Consider the following 21,748-nt stretch of genomic DNA (forward strand, 5'->3'; position numbering starts at 1 on the left):
AGACGATCCGTCCAGTGATCCATGCACATCCCTGAATTAGGGGAATTTCCTTGCCTCTATTTACATCAAGGATGCTTACTTACACATTCCAATATGTGTCTTGTCACCAGCGCTTTCTCCGCTTTGCCAAGGGAGAGGAGCATTTTCAGTTTGTGGTGTTACCCTTTGGTCTCCCCTCTGCTCCTCGGGTCTTCACAAAAGTGTTGGCCCCGGTTCTGGCATTGTTACGTCAGCGGGGGATTGCAGTACTGGGCTACTTGGACGACCTCCTCTTGCAAGCAGAGTCCCCTATTGCTCTGGTGGACAACGTGGAAATCACTATACGGACTCTGGGGGAGTAAAGCTGGCTTCTGAAGTCTACGAGTCCAGACTACCGATAAATGTCAGGCTGTGCATGGATTACTGGACGGATCGTCTTCAGGGGTGTCCAGTGCAAATTCAATCCGACAACACCATGGCCGTGGCTTATGTCAATCACCAGTGGGGCACAAGAAGTGTTTTGGCAGCTCTGGAGGTAGCCACCATTTTACGGTGTGTAGAACGCTTCGTTCCCGCCCTCCTCTGCTGTACACATTTAAGGGGTGCAAAACTGGCAGGCGGATTCTCTCAGTAGGCAGGTGTTGGACCAAGGGGAGTGGTCCCTTCACTTCGAAGTGTATCATTAGTAGTCTTCGGTGGAGTCCCCCTAGGTGGATCTGTTGTCTCTGCTCAACAGAAAGGTGCAGAGGTTTGTGGCAAGGTCACGGGATCATCTGGTGGAAACAACAGGCGCGCTGGTGGCCCCATGGGGCCAGTATCGTCTAATTTACGCCTTCCCTCCTCTCAAGCTTCTGCCAAGACTCTTGCGCAGGATCGAAGCAGAAGGGATTCCGGCCATTCTAGTGGCTCTGCATTGGCCTCCCCGCTTTTGGTTCGCTGACATGGTGCAGCTGGTCGCCGACGTCCTTTGGAGAATCTGCTGTCCCAAGGGCCAATCTTCCATCCTGCTTTACAGTCGCTTGCTTTGCCGGCTTGGCTGTTGAAAGCCAGGTGCTGATGGATGGAGGTTTGTTTAGGTCAGTGATTCCAACACTGTTGAAAGCTAGGAAGTCTACCTCTAGGAAAATCTACCATTGTATGTGGAAAGCGTACAATTCGTGATATGAGTCACTTGGGTTCACCCTCTCTCTTTCTCAGGGGCTCAGGTCTTGGCCTTTCTTCATCGAGGGGTTGAGCAGAAATTGGCTTTGATTACCATCAGGGGCAAGGTGTTGGCTTTGGCAGTCTTCTTTCAAAGACTCTTGGCCACGCACTCCCTGGTGTGCACCTTTATTCAGGGGGGGTTTGATATTTGACTCCTCCAGTGCGGTCTCTGTTACTGCCTTGGGATCTCAACTTGGTGCTTTCAGTCCTCCAGAAGCTTCCTTTAGACAGTATTTGGGAGATTCCCCTGCTTACGCTGTACCAGCAGGTGCCTGTTTTGGTGGCAATCCCCTCTGCACGCAGGGTGTTGAGATTGAAGGCGTTATCTTGATGCTCCCCTTGCTGGTCCACAAAGATAAGGTGGTTCTTCGTCCCTGTCCGTCGTTACTTCCGAAAGTTGTCTCTGATTTCCATTTGAATGAGGACATTGTGTTGCCTTCCCTGTGTCCCAAGCCAAAACATCCTAGGGAAGTGGTGTTGCATGTCCTGGATGTTGTTCGGGCAGTTCGGCATACCTGCCAGCTAGGAAGTCACTCACTATTTGTGCCTACAGGTGGGGCTCGAAAAGGACTGTCAGTTTCTTCTGCGACCATTTCCAGATAGATCAGACAGACGGTGACTCAGGCCTATTCAATCAAGGGTCAGGTTCCTGCTTTCCCTGTCAAGGCGTACTCGGGCGCTCAGTGCTTCCTGGGCCTTCCATCATCAGGTGTCAGTGACACAGGTTTGCAAGGCGGCCACCTGGTCGTTGGTACACACTTTCAAAAAATTATATAAAGTGGATTTGTTGGCTTCTGCGGATGCTTCTTTTGGCCGCAAGGTTTTGCAGGCTGCTGTTTAAAGGACCAGTTCCCTCTTTGGGGGTGTTAATGTTTTCAGGTGGGTTCCAGGTGTTTTTTGGTTGAGCTCCTGTTACCTGGTTGGCTACGGTCTAGCCTTGGGAATTTTCTCTTGCTGTTCCCACCCCTCATGTTTGACACTGCTTTGGGACATCCCAATGGTCAAGAAGATCCGGAGCCGTCAGTCAATGAACGAAATCGAAAATGGGATTTTTGACTTAGCGTAAAAATCTGTTTCTCTGATGTTCATTGATGGGCACCGCACCCACCCCTCTGTGGAGTTGTAATTCTTCTGACACTACTTGTAACAAAACTGAGTAACTTCAGCAGAGAGGGGCTTATACCCCCTGGGACTGCCCAAAGGGGTGGTCAGTTTTTTTTTTTTTTCTGCCTAGTGTCCTACTCCTGTAGGGGGCAGTATAACCCTATGGTCAAGAAGTTCAGGAGCTGTGTCCATCAATGAACATTAGAGAAATGGATTTTAAGTCAAAAATCCCATTTTTGCTTGAAGGTAATGTCTTTGGTCTTGCCTGGATTTTATTTTTTTTATTTTTATTCGCATTTGCATCACACCCCTCTGTGGGTATGCTTTTGGTCATCCCATTTGTCAAGACTGACTCACTGTAAAAATAATTTTCTCTAAAGTATGGTAAGGGACACAGCGCCCACCACTCTAGTCTGTAGGCCGCTGCCCATGTTTTGGAACATTTTCTCTTTTCTGCTTGTGTAATAAAGCACAGAGAAGGTTTGACCACTAGCAGGGGCCATCCCCCAGGACAAGCTCTTGTTTTGTAACCATTATCCTACTCCTGCAAGTGGAGTTATAGCTCAATTATCAAGACTTAGCCGGTGCTGTAGCTATCAATGAACTCAGATTTTTGCTTTTATTTTGCACACATTTGAAAATGGTCCCAAAAGTATTTTTTGCCTCAATAGATTTACAGTATCTCACTACAGTGAGTACACCCCTCACATTTTTGTAAATATTTTATTATATATTTTCAGATGACAACACTGAAGAAATTACACTTTGCTACAATGTAAAGTAGTGAGTGTACAGCTTGTAAAACAGTGTACATTTGCTGTCCCTTCAAAATAACTCAACACACAGCCGTTAATGTCTAAACGGCTGGCAACAAAAGCGAGTACACCCCTAAGTGAAAAGCCATTTTCCCTCCCTGGTGCCATGTGGCTCGTTAGTGTTAAAAGGTCTCTGGTGTGAATGGGGGCAGGTGTGTACATTTGGTGTCATCGCTCTCTCTTACTGGTCACTGGAAGTTCAACATGGCACCTCATGGCAAAGAACTCTCTGAAGATCTAAAAAAAGAATTGTTGCTCTACATAAATATGGCGTAAGCTATAAGAAAACTGCCAAGACCCTGAAACTGAGCTGCAGCAGGGTGGCCAAGACCTGCTCAGCGTCATATCCAGAGGTTGTCTTTGGGAAATAGACGTACGAGTGCTGCCAGCATTGCTGCAGAGGTTGTAGGGGTTGGGGGGTCAGCCTGTCATTGCTCAGACCATACGCTGCACACTGCATCAAATTGGTCTGTATAGCTGTTGTCCCAGAAGGAATCCTCTTCTAAAGATGATGCACAAGAAAGCCAGCAAACCGTGAAGCATGTCCTGTGGTCTGATGAGACCAAGATAAACTTATTTGGTTTAGATGGTGTCAAGCGTGTGTGTTGTCAACCAGGTGAGGATTATAAAGACAAGTGTGTCTTGCCTACAGTTAAGCATGGTGGTGGGAGTGTCATGGTCTGGGGCTGCATGAGTGCTGCCGGCACTGGGGAGCTACAGTTCATTGAGGGAACCGTGAATGCTAACATGTACTATGACATAGTGAAGCAGAGCATGATCCCCACCCTTCGGAGATTGGGTCGCAGGGCAGTAATCCAACATAACGATCCCAAAAGCATCGCAAGATGACCACTGCTTTGCTAAAGAAGCTGAGGGTAACTGAGGCCAAGCATGTCTCTAGAACTAAACCCTATTGAGCATGTGGGGCATCCTCAAACAGAAGGCAGAGGAGCGCAAGGTCTCTAACATCCACCAGCTCCGTGATGTCATCATAGAGGAGTGGAGGACGACTCCAGTGGCAACCTGTGAAGCTCTGGTGAACTCCATGCCCAAGAGGGTAAGGCAATGCTGGAAAATAATGGTGGCCACACAAAATATCGACATTTTTGGCCCAATTTGGACATTTTCACTTAGAGGTTTACTCACTTTTGTCGCCAGCGGTTTAGACATTAATGGCTGTGTGTTGAGTTACTTTGAGGGGACAGCAAATTTACACTGTTATACAAGCTGTACACTCACTACTTTACATTGTCGCAAAGTGTCATTTCTTCAGTGTTGTCACGTGAAAAGATATAATAAAATATTTACGAAGATGTGAGGGGTGTACTCACTCTTGTGAGATAATGTACATGCGTGTTCAAAAAAGCCGTGAAAAGACCATGTTATTTGCTCTGTTTATAAACCCATTGTTGCCAGTTTTGCCTTTCAATGCTGTAGAGTAGCTAAAGGAGTTTGCTGGTTTGTTTTTATATAATTTCTCTGCCTTGTTGAATGGGCCTTATTCAACTCATTTAGCACACATACATACATGCACAAAATATGTAACAGGCATGCCCTGAACAGGTATCAATGTGTAATACAAACACTGTAACACTTTATTTGTATCGGTCACAATTCAGAGCACTGTGGAATACTGCACACGGTTTATCAATTTTTTTAAGATATTTCTGATTGTAGAGTACCATAGATGGCTCCATTTTCAACCGATTCCTGCTGAATCGGTTTGCACCGCCAGAGTTAACAAAGTTGATATTTTGACTTTTGTAAAAGAAACCAGTCGGAGAACTGGCATCTGAGCAGTGACTAAATCCAGCCAAATGTTTGGGCATTCTGACAGCCCCGGATGTGGGCTGTTAGAATACAGTAGCCAGCAGGGAATATTCCTCCTTCCACACGGTATAGCATGAATGGAGGAATCTATACTAGTTTGTGATTTTAGTAAGTTTTGTTTTATGGCTTATCCTAGTATAAGTTGTAGTCAGTCAGGTTAACTTTGACCAGCCTGTGTTAGGTATGTGTACTATATACTAAGTCATCCTGTCTTTGTGTTAGATAATGAGTCTGACAGTGAAGACGAAAGTGATGATCAAGAAAGCAGTTCTTCAAGTGAGGAAGAGGATGAATCCAAAGATGAGAAGAGCTCAAAAGAGGATAAAAGGTAATGGTTTAACTCCGTTTTGTACCTAATTTTGGCCTACCTATGTGTATAATGCAGGCAGATGTTTGGTCAGTATTCTTGTGAATGCAGCAGGGCACTGTGTTTAGTGTGTAGTACTGCACCTGTTGGGAGCTGACTTTTCTGCTTTCTAATGAAAACATCCATCCATTTCCTTTCTGTGACCACTGGAGTGTGTGTAAATCTGAAATTTATTGGTCACTGTGGACAACATTGATGCATTTTTATAGAAAACATTTTTTTTTTTAATTGGTCCAGATGTTAATGCATGTAAACAGGATTTTAAAATGATATTTCAGTTATTGGTGGAGTCATGTGCGACTCGATTTAGAAAGATTGTCTGACCATAGTTCTACTTTAGTTTTTTTTTTTTTCAGAAGTGCCAAGCTTTTTTTTCACCTATTTTTCACCTCATGCACACATTACTCTTTTAGCATCCTTTGAAAGCATAGGAAACCATTAGAGTTTGTTCACACCATATGCAGAGACCATGTTTTGCATTAGACACAAAGAAAACAATTGTTTCCTGTATGCCTGGTTCACACCAAAATGCAATGCAGGTGTAATGTGCAGTGAAGAGTGGTGCGACAATATGCAGCATGTCTGCAGTTTTCTGCATAGCTACGCACCTAGACTAAAGGAAACACAGCACTGCTCTGCACACCATGTGACATGCAGTGGAAAGGAGAGCAGAGCTGTGCCTTCTGTCCCAGTGTCCGGAAAGCAGAGCTGCATATTGGGGGGGGGGGAGGGACAGCAGGAAGATAGCCAGCTTATCCTCCTCTTCCTTCCGCTGGCTTGCAGTTGCTGCAGCCAAGATACACAGAAGATTGGTTCTTTTAATTGCCCCCTCTTCCCCTGCCGTACCGATCGCCCCCTCTTATTCTCACCATCTGATTCTTCCTGCTGCCCAGCCCCTTGTGTTGCAGCCAGCACCCCCCCCTTCCCCCCAGTGCTGCTGGCTTCCCCTCCTGTCCTTTTTGCCAGCAGCTACTGTGGGCACACAGGGATTTTTCAGGATGGAGAATGGGGAATTGGGCTAGTGGAGCTGAATAAACACAGTAAGTGATCAGTACTGATCACACACTGTGTTCATAACTGAAGCATAGTTAACATTTACTATGGGGACAGAATAGCGAGCACAGACAAGTATGACAGACTAGTGGGGAACAGAATGGTGAGCACAGATGAGGATTACAGTATGGTGGGCACAGATGAGAAAAGAATTGTGAAACAGATGAAGGCGACTGAATGGCGGTGGGCACAGATGGTGGAGGGAAGATGGTGGGCACAGATGAGGTGGGCAGAATGGTGGGCACAGATGAGGTGGGCACAGATGAGGTGGGCAGAATGGTGGGCACAGATGAGGTGGGCAGAATGGTGGGCACAGATGAGGTGGGCAGAATGGTGGGCACAGATGAGGTGGGCAGAATGGTGGGCACAGATGAGGTGGGAAGGATGGTGGGCACAGATGAGGTGGGCAGGATGGTGGGCACAGATGAGGTGGGCAGGATGGTGGGCACAGATGGAGGACAGTATGGCGGCACAGGATGTGACGTCAGAATGAAAAATGATGTCAATGCGCATGAAAACTTATGTAAACTCTTGTCTCTGCAAGTGAAATCTGCATAGTTTTTCCATCTTTTTTATGCACGTATGCTCTGAACGAGGGCTAAGGTTGCTTTATTGCTCTTAAAGGCCTAATGGTCAGTAATTGCCAAGAATTTGTTCTACTTTATGTGTCTATTTCTCCTTCCTAAGCACTGTCTCACGGTGGTCTCTGCAGAAACGCTCACCCTTTGCACTGTAACCTGCCACCAGCTCAGCTGATGAGATTGCAGTTAAGCTCAGTTGTGGCTGACAGCCCTGATTGGGGTGCAGTACGCACTCTGCTCCTCTTATTACAGACAGTAATTAAAGCAGCTCGCCTTGCCACTTCCATAACAAACACAGCATAATGCCCTAATTATGACTTTATTAATTTAAGTCAGGATTTAATGATTTTAAAAGTGATTTATATTGTTTCTTCCACTCAGAACAAATGAAATCTGTAGGTTAAATTATTATAGGCTTTTCATCACTGCAAACACGAGCTACTACTTACCGTTAAACTCTTCTCATTAGCTTCTTGTATTATAATGTGTGTCAGCACATGAACGAGCTGGAAGGAAAATAATTTGTGAAAACATAGGTAAAGTTTTGTTATAAAGCAGTGATGTTTGGGAAGGCTTTAACCCAAGCATTTATAGCTTAACGATGTAATTAGTGTAATTACGTTTAGTGTTTTTTTTTTTGTTACGGTGTGTTCCAAGGCCTTGTTCACATGTGTATATACGTAAGCATACACCTGTGTGAGGGCCATGTTTGCCCGCACAGGGATGCACAGGTGTTCCATGCAGGCTGTCCTATTCATGTCAATTGCTACTCCGCAGCTGCATGGGCATAACTGCTGCTCCCAATTTAACTTTTATGTGGGTCCCCAAACAAGGGCAGTGTGATTTGGGGGGCTCTCAAACCCACATGGATGTCAGATAGGTAGCTGCAGCTGTGTCCATGTAGCCACAGTGTTTTGATTGTACTGCCTGCACATGGATGCACAGAACTCCTCTGCACCCCTGTGCGTGCAAACATTGCTCTCTCATGGATGTACACTTAAGTATAACTGAGTGAATGAAGCCAAAGGGGTGTAGACTAAAAACGCAACTTTGTATAAAAGTAAAACTCTTCATATCACATCGATGAAGTACAATAAAGTAAGACAGCTGTTGCGGACCTGCTGTATTAGAAAGAATGCATAATCTATGTGCTCAACTTCAAAAGTGAAGTAGGACCACCGGTAGGAAAAATATTTCACTTTATTATTTTCCCAGATAAAAGCAGCTCGAAATTATTCATCCAATAAAGAAAAGTAGTAAATTATTTAAATTTTTTGATCCATTCGGATTTTGAGCACACCCTATATACATATTTGGTACACAGCTGCAAGTGACTTATATATTTGAACATCTAACCACAGTCTGAGTATGTGGCTTTCGTATACAAGTGGTTGTGTGTGTGTGTGTGGTCATTTTTTCTTTTCTTTTTTTTTCACTTCCTTAGACTTGGGTTCTAGTTGTTTCCTTCAATTTCCAAAACTAACCGAATGCTTTGGCTAGAGAATAATCTTGAAGTTTGCAATGATGATAGCTGGAATAAGAAGCGCTTGACTTTGGAAACCTGCACATTTTATTAAGATTGGATGCTAAGGCCTCATGCACAGTGGATGTTTTTAAAACGCCAGTAGAAAGCTGTAGCTGTAGGAGCTTTTCAGCTCTAGCGTTTTTTTTTTTTTTATCAAAACTATACTCCCACAAAAGCCTATGGCTCAAAAAAGCTGATAAACGCCAAATAGCCGAATTTTTCAGCGTGTTTTGGCATTATTCAGCATTTTTTAGCATTTTTCAGCTTTTATCAGAGAGCGTTTTTACAGCTGAAAAACTCCTCCCAAAACCCACTAGTTCTGGGTTTTTTTCCAGCCAGAAAACACCCCTGCCAAAAACTGCTAACAGCCTATATGTGCATGGACACAAAGGATAATATGCTGGGGAGTTTACTGGCAGAAAAAAACGTCTGATGCCGAAAACAGCAGCTGTAAAAAACGTCAAGTGTGCATGAGGCTTTAAAATGAGAATACTAACAAACTGAAGAAAGCTCACTGTCTGCTTTTTGAAATAGTTAAAAAATTAAAAATTATGGATTACAGACCTTAACCCCTTCAGCTCTCGCTTATCTACACTATCGATTTGGCAATACATTTTTCTTTTCTTAAAGTGAAACCTCACCCAAAAGGAAAGCTCCACTTGTTTACCACCTTCCCCCTCCTCTTCAACATCTGGAAATTCTGCCTTCGCCTGCAGCCTTCTGGGACACATCACAGGTCCCAGAAGATTAGAGGATCATTCACATAGCTCAGCGCGGCTCACACATACGCAGCTTGGAGCTGACAGGCACTAAGGCCCCGAACCCTTTTGAAGAATCTGCCCAGGGGAGGACAGCGCTGGACCCTTGGACAGGAAAGTGTCGTTTATTAAAAGTCAGCAGCTACAGTATTTGTAGCTGCTGACTTTTATTTTTTTGGGGAGAAACGGAATCTCCACTTTAGCATAACAAAGTAATACATTTATAAACTTTTGAGCACAATTGTGTTATTGTCTTGCAAAGTAATGTTTTTTGTTTAGTTTTTGGCAATCCATAGACAAAAATGTACCCAAGCTAAAAAAAAAACAAACCACACACTTTCTCTTTCGTTCATTGACGGACACAGCTCCTGTCATTCTTGACCATTGGGTTATACTGCCCCCTACAGGAGAAGGACACTAGGCAGAGAAACACTTCTGGCTACACCCATGATCAGTCCCAGGGGGTATGCCCCCTCTCCCTGCTATAGTCACTCAGTTTTTTTTTCTGCCTAGTAAAGAGTAAGGACCTAGTTCTTTGCTGGGATCTTTGATCCTGGCAACATTTTTTAGATAGAAAATTTTTCCCTCCTGGATTTTCCCTGTGAGATCTACTATCAACTGCCGGACTGGGCGACGGGCTGGATAATCTAGATCCAGTGGTCACCCCAGTCTGGCCAGCGAGCGCTTAGATCCAGTGTTAACCCCAGTCTGGCCAGCGAGCGCACGCAGATCTCAGCGCTAGGTCAGCCGCGACATAGCCCCACTGGACGGGGGCTTGCCCTGCAAATTAAATGTCTCGCAAGGTCGCATATGACCTTGCCTGGGCCTAAGTCACAGCTTTCCTCCTGGCCGACAGCCCCCCATTTCAATGGAAAGGAGGATCTGTCTGGAGTGGTGCCCACTTTGTTCCTTGTATGGTGAGTAGCTTCCCCCCTCCCCCTCTGCCTCTGGAGGGTTTTGGGGTGGACGTGGGCCCCCTCCTTGGGATGGACGGACCCCAGGGTTCCTCTCCTTCCCGAAAGCATCCCCCCATATTTCGCCAAGTCCCCCAGTCTGCCCCCCTTCACATACACTGGGGCTGTTTGGGTGGTCTGGTCACTGGCCTTTCGATGGGGGCTGGGGGGGTTTGCCTCTGGCGATCGGAAGATCAACTGTGCGGCCACCATTTTGTTGTAGCCTGTGTTTTCCAATACACGGTGGCCATGTTTGTTTAGTCTGGTGGGCATTTTCTTGTGGTTTGCATTATAAATAGCGCGGCCATAACAGCAGAGCCCTCTGGGCGGCTATTTTGGCAGTAGGAGCCCCCTTCTTATCCCCTGGTGTTGACTGTTGGATCATTTAGCTTCCTGATCGCCGCACGTGTAGTGAAGATTCTACTGGTGGTTGCAGGTGCCTGTGTCGGTGGGTGGTGAGTCTGATGGGGCTCTCTCCCTCTCTGCTTAGGATTGCTCTATGCCTTGTGCTTGGCGACCGGGTGGTGCTTCCAGCACGGTGGGAGTCGTCTCTTAGCAGTGTGTTACACTTTTTTGTGGTGGGGTCCCCCTAGTGACTCATGGAGTCTTTGGAGCACATTTCCCTACCTGATTCCCTCTCTGAGGCTGCGGGGCCCTCCGGTTCCCAACCAACCATCCATGCACTGACGGCGGCCCTGGAGTCCCTTGTGTTCCAGGTGGAGGCATCCTGTGGGCGACAAGCTAGCAAAAAGAGTCCCCTGTCTTTCCCTGCCTCATCTGTCTCATCAGATCCGGAATCCGATTCAGCTGCCATGGACATGGGTCACCCTTCTGGGTCTGCGACCACGTGCCTGGAATCCTCAGAAAGTGAGGATGATTCCTCTTTCTATGACCGCGCACGAAAAGGCACTGGTGGATTCACAGATTGTATCTGTGCGTGAGACCCTGAAGATGGAGGATGCAGCTCAAGCTGCAACGGAGGTACAGGTACCCGTTGGCACTCACAAGCCATCCAGAGCGGCAAAGGTGTTTCCTTTCCCTGCTTATTTTGACAAAATTGTTGCAAAAGAATGGGGATGACCAAAGTGTCCTGTGGGGTTCCTAAGCGCTTTACTAGGCGTTACCCCTATGAGGAGTCCCTTCTTAAGAAGTGGACTGTTGCACCGGTGGTAGATCCTCCGGTTTTCAGATTAAACAAGGCAACCATGATTCCGGTTGAAGAGTCCCTGATGTTTAAGGACCCGGCTGACCGAAAGGTGGAGGCTTTGGCCCGCACTTTGTACACCTTAGCTGGTTCGGCAATGCCCTGGTGTCGCAAGCTCTGACAGAGTGGGCTGAGCTCCTACGCCGTGACCTGGAGGGAGAACAGCTCCCCCGTGCCTCAGCTAAGTTGGCAGACCAGCTGGTCCAGAGGCTTCAGTTTATCTGTGATTCCTCTTTGGATCCTCTGATGGCTTGCCTCTCAGTTTTGGCGGTGGTCCTTTGGCATGTCTTTTGGCTTAAATGCTGGTCTGTGGACCAGACTTCTAAAAAAAAAAATGCCTAGACTGATCTTCCCTTTTAAGGAGATCGCCTGTTTGGAGCTACCCTGGATGATATTGTTAAAGGTCTAACAGAGGGGGAAGAGTACTTTTCTTCCACAGGCTACTAAGGGCAAGGAACCTTCTTTCCTAGACATGGACCTTTCTTGGCTCATAAGTTTTTTTTTTCATCCCTCGGGGACTGACAAGGGCTAGAAGCATTTCAGAACCTCCTTTGGCAGATCCAAACGACTCTGGTCTTGCAAGCTGAGAGCGGGCTTCTCCAGACTGGCGGGCAAGGCTCCTTCTGCATGAAGGTGCACCCTCACCTGTATCAGGGGGTGGGAGGACGTCTTCACTGGTTTTTTGAACCCGTGGACCTACTTGGTGCAAGACAAGTGGGTCCACAAAGTCATTCCGTCAGGCTACAAGATCGAATTTCGCTCTTGTGCCCCACAAGGTTTTTTCCTTCCAATCTGCGCCTGTCCCCAGACCGGTTAAAGGGTCTGTTTGGGGCGGTACAAAACCTGTTCCTTCAAGGGGTGATTTGTTCCAGTTCTGAATTCGGGAACGTTTCCAGGATTTTTACTCAAAGTAAGGAAGGAAAGCAAAGTGCATCCAATCCTGGAACTCCAGGTGCTAAACTGCTTTGTGCGGGTAGAGAAGTTCAGAATGATGTCCATTCGAACAGCGGTGGCATCCCTACATCAGGGGGATTTCCTCGCCTCTATAGATATCAAAGATGAATATCTTCACATTCCGATCTTGGAAGAACCGATCTTCCATCCTGCTTTACAGTCGCTGACTTTGACGGCTTGCTTGTTAAACGCCAGGTGCTAAAGGATGGAGGTTTTTCTGAGTCTGTGATTTCTATGTTGTTAAAAGCTAGGAAATCTGCTTTGAGGAACATCTACCATTGTACATGGAAGACGCACATTGCATGGTGTGAGTCTTTTGGAGTGCATCCTCGATCCTTCTCGGTGGCTCAGATCTTAACCTTCTTTCAACAGGAAGGGGGGGGGGGGGGTTTGAACAGAAATTGGCCTTGAGTACCATCAAGAGGTGGCGGCTTTGGTGGTCTTCTTCCAACAACCTTTGGCCACACACTCCTAGTGTGTACCTTTCTTTAGGGTGTCTGACATTTGGTCCCTCCAGTCTGGACTCCGTCGACCCCTTGGGATCTCAATTTGGTGCTTTCAGTTCTACAGAAGCCTCCCTTTGAAAATATTATACAGGAGACTCCCCTGCTTGCGCTGTCCCAGAAGGAGGTCTTTTTTGGTGGCTATCACCTGTCGGAACTGGCGGCCTTATCTTGACTACCTTATCTGGTGCGTCACAAGGATAAGGTGGTGCTTCGCCCCTGTCCGTCATTCCTTTCTAAAGTGGTCTCTGACTTTCATTTGACTGAAGACATTGTGTTGCCTTCCCTGTGTCCCAGGCCTAAACATCTGAAGGAAATTGCCTTGTATGCCTTAGATGTTGCCTGGGCAATTAACGTGTACTTGGCAGCTACCAAGTCTTTCAGGAAGTCAGACTCTCTATTTGTGCTCACGGATGGACCTCGCAAAGGGTTGTCCTCTTCCTCTGCGACTATTTCCAGATAGATCAGACAGACGGTGGTTGAGGCCTATTCTGTCAGGGGTCAGGTTCCTCCTTTTTCCTGTCAAGGCACATTCTACTAGAGCGCTTAGTGCCTCCCGGGCCTTCCATCATCAAGCGTCAGTGACACAGGTTTGCAAGGTGGCCACCTGGTCGTCTTTGCACACTTTTACAAAGTTTTATAAAGTGGATGTGTTGGCATCTGCGGATGCTTCCTTTGGCTTCAAGGTTTTGCAGGCTGCAGTTTAAGAGGACCTGATCCTCTTTGATGGTGTATTGTTTTTTTCAGGTGGGCTCCAGTTGAGCTCCTGTTGCTTGGTGGGCTAATGTTTAGCCTTGGGAATTTTTTTGCTGTTTCCCACCCCTCATGTTTAACACTGCTTTGGGACATCCCAATATTCAAGAATGACAGGAGCTGTGTCCATCAATGAACAAAAGAAAAAATGGGATTTTTGACTTACCGTAAAATTAATTTCTCTGATGTTCATTGTCGGACACAGTACCCACCCTTCTGTGGAGTTATAATTCTCCTGGCACTGCTTGTAACAAAACTGGGTGACTATAGCAGGGAAAGGGAGTATACCCCTTGGGACTGCCCATGGGTGTAGAGACAAGTTTTTTTCTGCCTAGTGTCCTACTCCTGTAGGGGGCAGTATAACCCAATTGTAAAGAATGACATGAGCTGTGTCTGTCAATGAACATCAGAGAAATGGATTTAAGGTAAGTGAAAAATCCTATCTTTACTACTTTTATCTGTGTTTTAAAAACATTTTTTACTTTAAATAAAAAATATTTTTTCACGGAAAAAGTATATTATTCTGTAATGTGTTATATTCAAAATGTCCCTGGAATTATGATCCTGGTAAAAAAAACTGAAAAGTTATTTACAAAATTACAAATAAAGGCTTTTTCTTCCTTGCACTTTTTTTTATTTTTTTTTTTTTTAATGTAACATTAAAATAATTGCCAAGTAAAAATTAGTTTAAGTATTAATAATAATATTAGAAAAATAAATCAGACAAAAATATAGTAGTTTGGAAGAAAAGGTGAAAAAGGAGGAGTTAAACAAAAAAAGGGTTAAATAGGAACACAGTAAAAAAAAAAAAAAAAAACTTGATACATAAGTAAGTGTTAGGCCATATTCATTTCATCAGTTCAGTCAGGGTTTTTCAAAGAAAATGAAGTTTACATCAGTTTTTCATCAGCTGCTCATCGGCTGATGAAAAACTGCATTGATGTCCTTTTTTCATCTGGATGAAAGACGGATAAACGGAATGTGTGAAAGGGACCTTTTTAGTGTATCACTCGATCTCACTTCTTTACAGTGTTTAAGAACAATTTGTGAGGTTTCTGTTTTTGACAGCAGTAACTATTACAACTGCTATTTATTTTTAGTGCATTTTAGGCCCCTTATGCGACGCGATTTTACCGCGATTTTGTGACGTGACTTTGATGCGATTTTGAAAGCTATGGCTATATACCTCAAAACGCATTAAAATCGTGCCAAAGTAGTGCAGGAACTACTTTGAAGTCGGTGCGACTTCAGAACGCACAGATATAAATGGGGCTCATTGAAAATAATGGAAAACGACTTGTCATGCTATTTTATGGTCCAAAATCGCGGGACAAGTCGCACTAGTGTGAAAGGGGCCTTATAATCATATTTAAATATATTAACATTTTATGTCAATAAATGTTATTTCCAGTCCAGGTGCAATTTATTATTTAATGAAAATAGTTGATTAGGTGTCTTGAAATATAGCCATCGTATCTGGGATTTGTAATCCTAGATAAGTAAGCTCTAACAAGCAGGGCACTCTGATTCCTATTGTATTGACTTGTATTGGAACTGTACTGTCCACCCTCATGTTGTAAAGCGCTGCACAAACTGTTGGTGCTATATAAACCCTGTATTATAATAATAATAATGTATGCTTTTAGATCACGGTTCAATATATAGCTTGGTTGTATGTTAAAGTATATGTAAACCCTCGCCATATAAAGCAATCCACTCCGTTTAAAATGGGAATGAAAGACAAAACATTTGTGCACAGATCTAAAAAAAATATATATATAAACACTTTTTTTTTTTTTTTTTAGAAGTGATCACATTTTCTCAGCTGCATAATAGCTTGGGTAAGAGAAACAGCAGCACACTAAGCTTTCCAGGGAAAGGCTTTTTGGGGGTGGTTGTCAGTAGAAGTTTAGTCATCGGAAGAGAGCAGCCTGAGTCACAGCTAAAGAACTGACCACGCTTTGCTCTCCTGCTTAGTGTGGTCAGTTTTAATAGGGAAACAGAGGGGCTGGCAGAACACCAGGGATTTCACACAAAGGAAGCAATGCAAAGCGAACAGGATATTTTTTTCATACACGTACATTGTACAGCAACCACTTATCAGGAATATGAATTGTTGGGTTTACATATTCTAATAATTAAATAAATAAAAGCACTTTGACAAGAGCAAACAATATTTAAATAGCTGAATGTCTGCATTTGTAGTGAGTCTGAGGATGAAGAGGATGAAGTCACTGCAGAAAGTGAAGATTCCAGTTTTTCTTCAAGTGAAAGTTTAAACTCTGATTCAGGGTCTGAAATTGATAGTGATTCCGAGATACGGAAACCCCAAAACATCACCAACAGCAAGGTAAGATACATGGCCCATTGTGATGATCTCATTGCTTGGTAACTGGGCTAGAACATATTTATACAGATTAAAGTAAAATACATTCCTGCATTTAGAGTGTATCGTCAAAATATAAAATTGTATATTCATTTCTACATTGTATTTCAATTATTTCTAGCTCCTATTACTCTGAATAATCCTGAAGTTTCTGAACTTACTTTGTGAAAATCCTTACTCATTACTACTTTAATTATTTGACACATAGGGTCAATTCACTAAGAGATAAATAGCGCATTCATTTTTGAGTTAATATAACTCGTGGTATTTATATCAGAAGTAGAAAAAATATTTGTTTTGCGTTATTTATTTTTGGCGTTTTTTCAAATGTATTTTTTTTGCAGGCCAACACTGCACCAAAAGGCACACTGTAGAGCTGCCTGATTCTGGATAAAATGAGAATCACAATATTTTTGCTTAAAATAAAGATCACAATTGTCTCCCAATTCTCGGCGTAACATCATCTTTTACATTTTACAAAAAATTGGGCTAACTTTAAGGTTTAGTTTTTTTTTTTTTTTTTTAATTCATTAAAGTGTATTTTTTCCTAAAAAAAAAAACTGAGTTTGAAAGATTTCTGCGAAAATAGTGTGACATAAAGGATTGCAACAATCGCCATTTTATTCTCTAGGGACTCTGCTAAAAATATATAATGTTTGGGGGTTCTAAGTAATTTGATAGCAAATACTGCTTTTAACGTTTTTAAGTGTCAGAAAAGGCTTAGCCTTTAAGTGGTTGAACTGCCCTCACTTACAGACAAAAGTTCATTCCTTTGATCTAAAAGAAGGAAATTATACATTGTAAAGCATTGTATTTATAGTTTTCCAGCAACCTAAAGTGGGATTCCACTCATTTTTGTGTTTAATAAAAGTCAGCAGCTACAAAAAGTGTATCTGCTGACTTCTAATATACATGCACTCACCTGTCCCACAATCCAGCGATTCGGCCGCCTGAAGCCTCAATCCTCTCCCTCTCCTCTCGGGGGCGCCGGCATCTCTAGTGGGGGCACCTGGCTGTGACATCTTAGGGCTTCACAGCTGGGTGTGCACTGCGCATGCGTGAGTCGCGCTGCGCGTTGTGAATGGTGGGGTGATCTTTTGGGACCTGTGATGTGTCCCAGAAGATTGCAGGGAGGGAGGGGGAGAGGAGAACTTCCACTCGAGCCGCCTAGGCCGCCCGAGCGGAAGTGGTAGCAGTTACCTGATAAATCTAGGTACTCCCCCACCAAAACAAATGTGGCATGTCAGGGGGTCAGCAGTATTTAAAGCAGAAGTCCCACTTTTGGGTGGAAACTCCACTTTAACAATGTTGATAAACTTTTGGGGGCTCTTTTTTTTTTGACAGCTGTGAGTGAGCAGAGAATGGCTCTGTAAGAATCGAGGACATGCTGTTTTAAGATCGTGAAAGGGGGTGAATCGAGATCGCAATTTTTTTTTTACAATTAATCGTTCAGCTCTAGCACACAGCAATATTGTGAAACTATCAAAACGTCTAGGGTGCTTTCATTCACAAAACAGCCTCCCTCTGACGAAATGTTACCATTTCTTTTCATTGCTGAGCTCAGAAGAGAGTATTTTCACACTGATACTTTGTATACTTTTTACTTCCTGTCCAGTGCAGAGTCCCTCTAAGACCCGGTCCACACTAGCGCGGCTTGTCAGGCGACTTGGTCAGCCTGACAAGTCGCGCTCCCTTGCAGTCCATTGACTGCTACAGGACCCGTTCAAATAGGAGCGACACAAGTCAATCCGACTTAGAAAAAGGGTCCTGTACTACTTCGGGGCGACCTCGGAGCGACTTGCATAGACTTCCATTATGTGAAGTCCATGCAAGTCGCTCCAAAGTCGTGGTGCATGGCAATGCACAAGTCGCCCCCGAAGTAGTACAGAGTCGTGTCGCCCCAGTGTGAACCAACTCTAATTGTTTTGTAATTTTCTAAAACATCGCCAGCAAACAGGTGATACATGAATGTGTGTTTTTTAGTGAATAGATTTTGATTTATCTCATGTTTTTTTTTTTTTTTTTTGCAATATTTACCTCACGTTCAATATTTTAATTTGATAAATTGACCCTTTTATTATCTCATGCGATAATTCCGAAAAATTAGTCACGGGACCTTCCTATTGCATCTGGTAACCTTTAGTGAATTGACTCCATGTTCACTATGCACTGCTGAGTCACAGAATTCAGAGTCTGCCTTATGCACTACGTTAGTGCTCATACCTCCTCTCAATTTCTGGAGGCACAACCTGTACAGGAATCACTGCTTGCAGCCAGCAATATACTGTGGGATATGTAGTCCATAGAAATTAAGAGGAAATGCTGCAAAGCATGCAGGGAATCCAGAAGGTTCTTAAGAGGTGACCAGCAGACAGGCAGTACTCACAACAAGAGTGGAGATTTTTCCAGTAATCTTATACTAGATTATCATAAATAATTATTGATTGTATACATGCCTAATTAATGCTTAAATAGCATTACAATGGTGATGTTATTAAATGAAAGCAAACGCTGAGACTATAAATTTTCTTTAAAAAACGTGTAATATCTTTCCTGTAAACTATAACTTCCATTGTTAAATCATACAGCAGCATTTCCTTCAAAACTTTACAGAGGTTAAAGAACCATTCACATCATTGACTGCTCCAGTGAAGATTACAGTCCAGTGTCAGGAGGTGCAGATTTTGCTGTGATAATCTAACCTAAGTCAGTGAGCCATTGTGCTGTTTCTAGACCAGTGAAGTCATTACTGTTACAAGAACTGCAGTCTCCTTGTTTTGGAGTTATGTTTATGATCATGCACGGCAGAATTGAATAGTAGCTTTTTTGTTTTTTTACCAAATCAAGCATCTTTTCAAAACCTATTTGGCCTTTGCAAAGCAGATGTTTAAACTTGTTTATGGATGTAGTGTTAAAGATAGTTAGTTTATAAGAGGTTTAAGGCTAATTTCACACCTGTGCAGTGTGACCCTTTTTTGGAAGGCAAAGCATGATAGTATGTACCATTTGTTAGGGCACACCGCAAGCACAAACATGCTGTGTGGTAATGTGCATGTTTTTACAAAGAATAGATATGAACCTGGCTAAAAAGAACTATGGCATATGAACTGCCTGACACCATACCTTATCAGTGCGTCTAGACAGTTACAAAGCATCAGCTTGTGATGCCCTTTGTTTTATGTAAATGTAGGCCTTTACTATCATCATACCAACGTGGGCTGATGAAGATATTTAAGCATGAACACACTACAGTATTTTTTTCGGTTGCACGAAAAAAAACTGTCAGATCTGGTCAGAGACGCTGTACTAATAAACCGACATTAGTGCCACGATCTCCCCGCTAAGCTGTTGTGTGTTGACTGGGGGACGCCCCCTCCCGCCAGAACACTCCGATCAGCACTCTCTGCCATTGGCTGAAAGTGCTGATCGGGAGTTGGTCGGCTGCTGATCGGATTCTGTCTGACAGACCGTTGTAAACCGCCCGATGTCTCCAGACATTCAGCCTGTGTGTACCCAGCTTTATTACATTAGGACAGATGTCAGCATTAGCAAATCAGAGTATTATTTTGAGTCCAAAACAACTTTTTCTTGGCCGTTGAGGGACAAGGCATTTCTTAAACCTTCAGGATATACTTTCACAACAGGAGTATTGAACACTGGCAAAAAGAAAAACATAACTGTAGGCCAGCCCAAGATAACTCCTACTACTATCATACCCTCAGTTTTTTGTTGTGCTAGTGGCCTAGGAGGAGCAACATTGAACTTTAGCCCCCGTTCACATTAGGTCGCTCCGACTTAGGGGGCGACCTGTGAAGTCGCGTGCAGCGCGACTTCGGCGCGACTTGCACGGACTTCACATAATGGAAGTCAATGCAAGTCGCCTCCAGGTCGCCCTGAAGTAGTACAGGACCCTTTTTCTAAGTCGGAGCGACTTGTGTCGCTCCTATTAGAATGGCTCCTGTACTACACAGTGGGAGCGACGGTGCACGACTTGTCAGGCTGACCAAGTCGCCTGACAAGTCGTACCAGTGTGAATGGAGTCTAACTGTCTTAAAGATTAACCAATTTGTGGCAGCATTTTTTTTTCCTCTTTAATCCAGACTGTTCTCTACGTCACTGCTGGCACTTTATTGCTTCATTTGTAACTATCTGGAGCAGTCATCAGCTTGGCATTTGAAGTACCATGTCCAGATCCCACTGAACAATGCAGGGATAGCCTAAATGTTACCTGCAGGTACTAGGTTCTTTGTGGGGTGCTTTCCAGACTCCATTACGCTAAAAGTTAGCTGCAGAGTGTTTTACAGGTCCAGAGCTGCTGACATTGTGTCTACACTTGCCCTGTCTTTGAAGACTCTCTTAGTGAGTGGGCCGGTCAGTCTGCGCTTTGGGAGCTACTTGATTTATTTAGGTTTCTGGGCACCATTTCTGGTTTTACTGCTAAGGGGTCCTCAGGGAGGGGTGTTGCCCCCTTTCCTGCCACAGTTTAGGAAGCATCTTCTGCTTGCAAGAACTGCATATAATTTTTACCCTTTTCCATTCCTACTAAGTTGCCTACGAACCTCCGGCCATCTGACCCTCGCCTGCTACTGTGAGTAAGGCCTTGCCTCTTACCCTGAGCATTGGCTTAATAGCATGCTGTCACCACATGTCTAATTCTGGAGGTAACGTTCTACTGCATCAGGTGCCCTCAGCTGATACTCCACTAATTGCTCCGGGACTGCTTTCATCTTGCCTGCTGACGGTGCCAAGATATGCAGTTTGAATTCCTGTTACCCTCTACTTTTGAAGTCTATCTCATCCTTGCAGTCCCTTTTAGTGCCATTTGATGTGGCTGGATCCAAACCCCGTTTCAGCTAAAGTTTCTACTATGGTCATGCAAGACTTTGACTCAGTCTTTCAGTTTTTTTATGCCTTAGCTTAGATGCAGGGGCCACGATCTTGCTCCTGCACCATCTCCAGCAGATTCTATATCTGATTAGATCAGTGCAATCAATCACCTAGAATCTGCCTGGTCCTAAGTTACTCCAGCCTTTGACTAATGTAGCAGGGCTTGTGATTGAACGGTGAGTGAGCTCATTAGCACCCCCCTCACAGTTCATTGAGTTCTATAAGCCATCTGCCGTAGTGGTAGATGGGACTTGTAGTTTTCTCATTCACAGATTGCTGTAAATGAATCATACGATTAAGCAGGCGATGCCCTTTACAGCTGCGCTGATTTAGAAATGGGACAGAGGAATGGGTATAATGGGTCACATGCTCCAAAGGTGAACTTATCCTCTAAGCGGATCCTGAATATTTATTTTATTTTACCTGTGAATTCACTTTATTAATAAGATGCATTGTGCATTAACATTTTAGGTATTGATCCTTGCATTGCTATTGAGCAGCAGCTTTTATCATGTAATATTGTAACATCAGGTAGTAGCTTTGTGTGGACTTGAATACTAGTTAAGTAGCCAGTTTCAAGTTTACTTGTTTTCGTAGCAAATGCAGTGAAAATGATGTCATTTAAAATCCCTAAGAGAGAAAAAAATCTGACATAGCAGAAAGCTCAAACTTTTGGAGGAACGCAGAGCCGCAGCCTAAACAAATATAAATATTCATAGTCCTTTCCCTTCGAGAAGCACTTTCAGGAAGTGCCATTATCATGTCTTAAATAGCTAAACTATATTTCTGGCTGATAACTTTTTAGGAGGCAATCCAAGGTGCCGGTCGGTGATCAGTCAGAGCATGTGAGTTTTGAATGATGCTGAACACATAAATATTTTGGAAGGCAAGGT

At 44.0% G+C, this 21,748-nt stretch overlaps 1 protein-coding gene across 1 annotated transcript in view; it reads left to right on the forward strand.

Annotated features, from left to right (window-relative positions):
- The window catches only part of AP3B1 (adaptor related protein complex 3 subunit beta 1), a 553,719-nt gene that overhangs the window by 334,002 nt on the left and 197,969 nt on the right, over positions 1-21,748 (forward strand). Inside the window, exons 19-20 of the mRNA XM_082265474.1 lie at positions 5,154-5,259; positions 15,788-15,932. Coding sequence (XP_082121600.1) covers positions 5,154-5,259; positions 15,788-15,932 — 251 coding nt within the window. The remainder of the gene's footprint in view (positions 1-5,153; positions 5,260-15,787; positions 15,933-21,748) is intronic.

This window comes from Pelophylax lessonae (genome assembly GCF_965119305.1).
Source record: "Pelophylax lessonae genome assembly, chromosome: 1".
Taxonomy (NCBI): domain Eukaryota; kingdom Metazoa; phylum Chordata; class Amphibia; order Anura; family Ranidae; genus Pelophylax; species Pelophylax lessonae.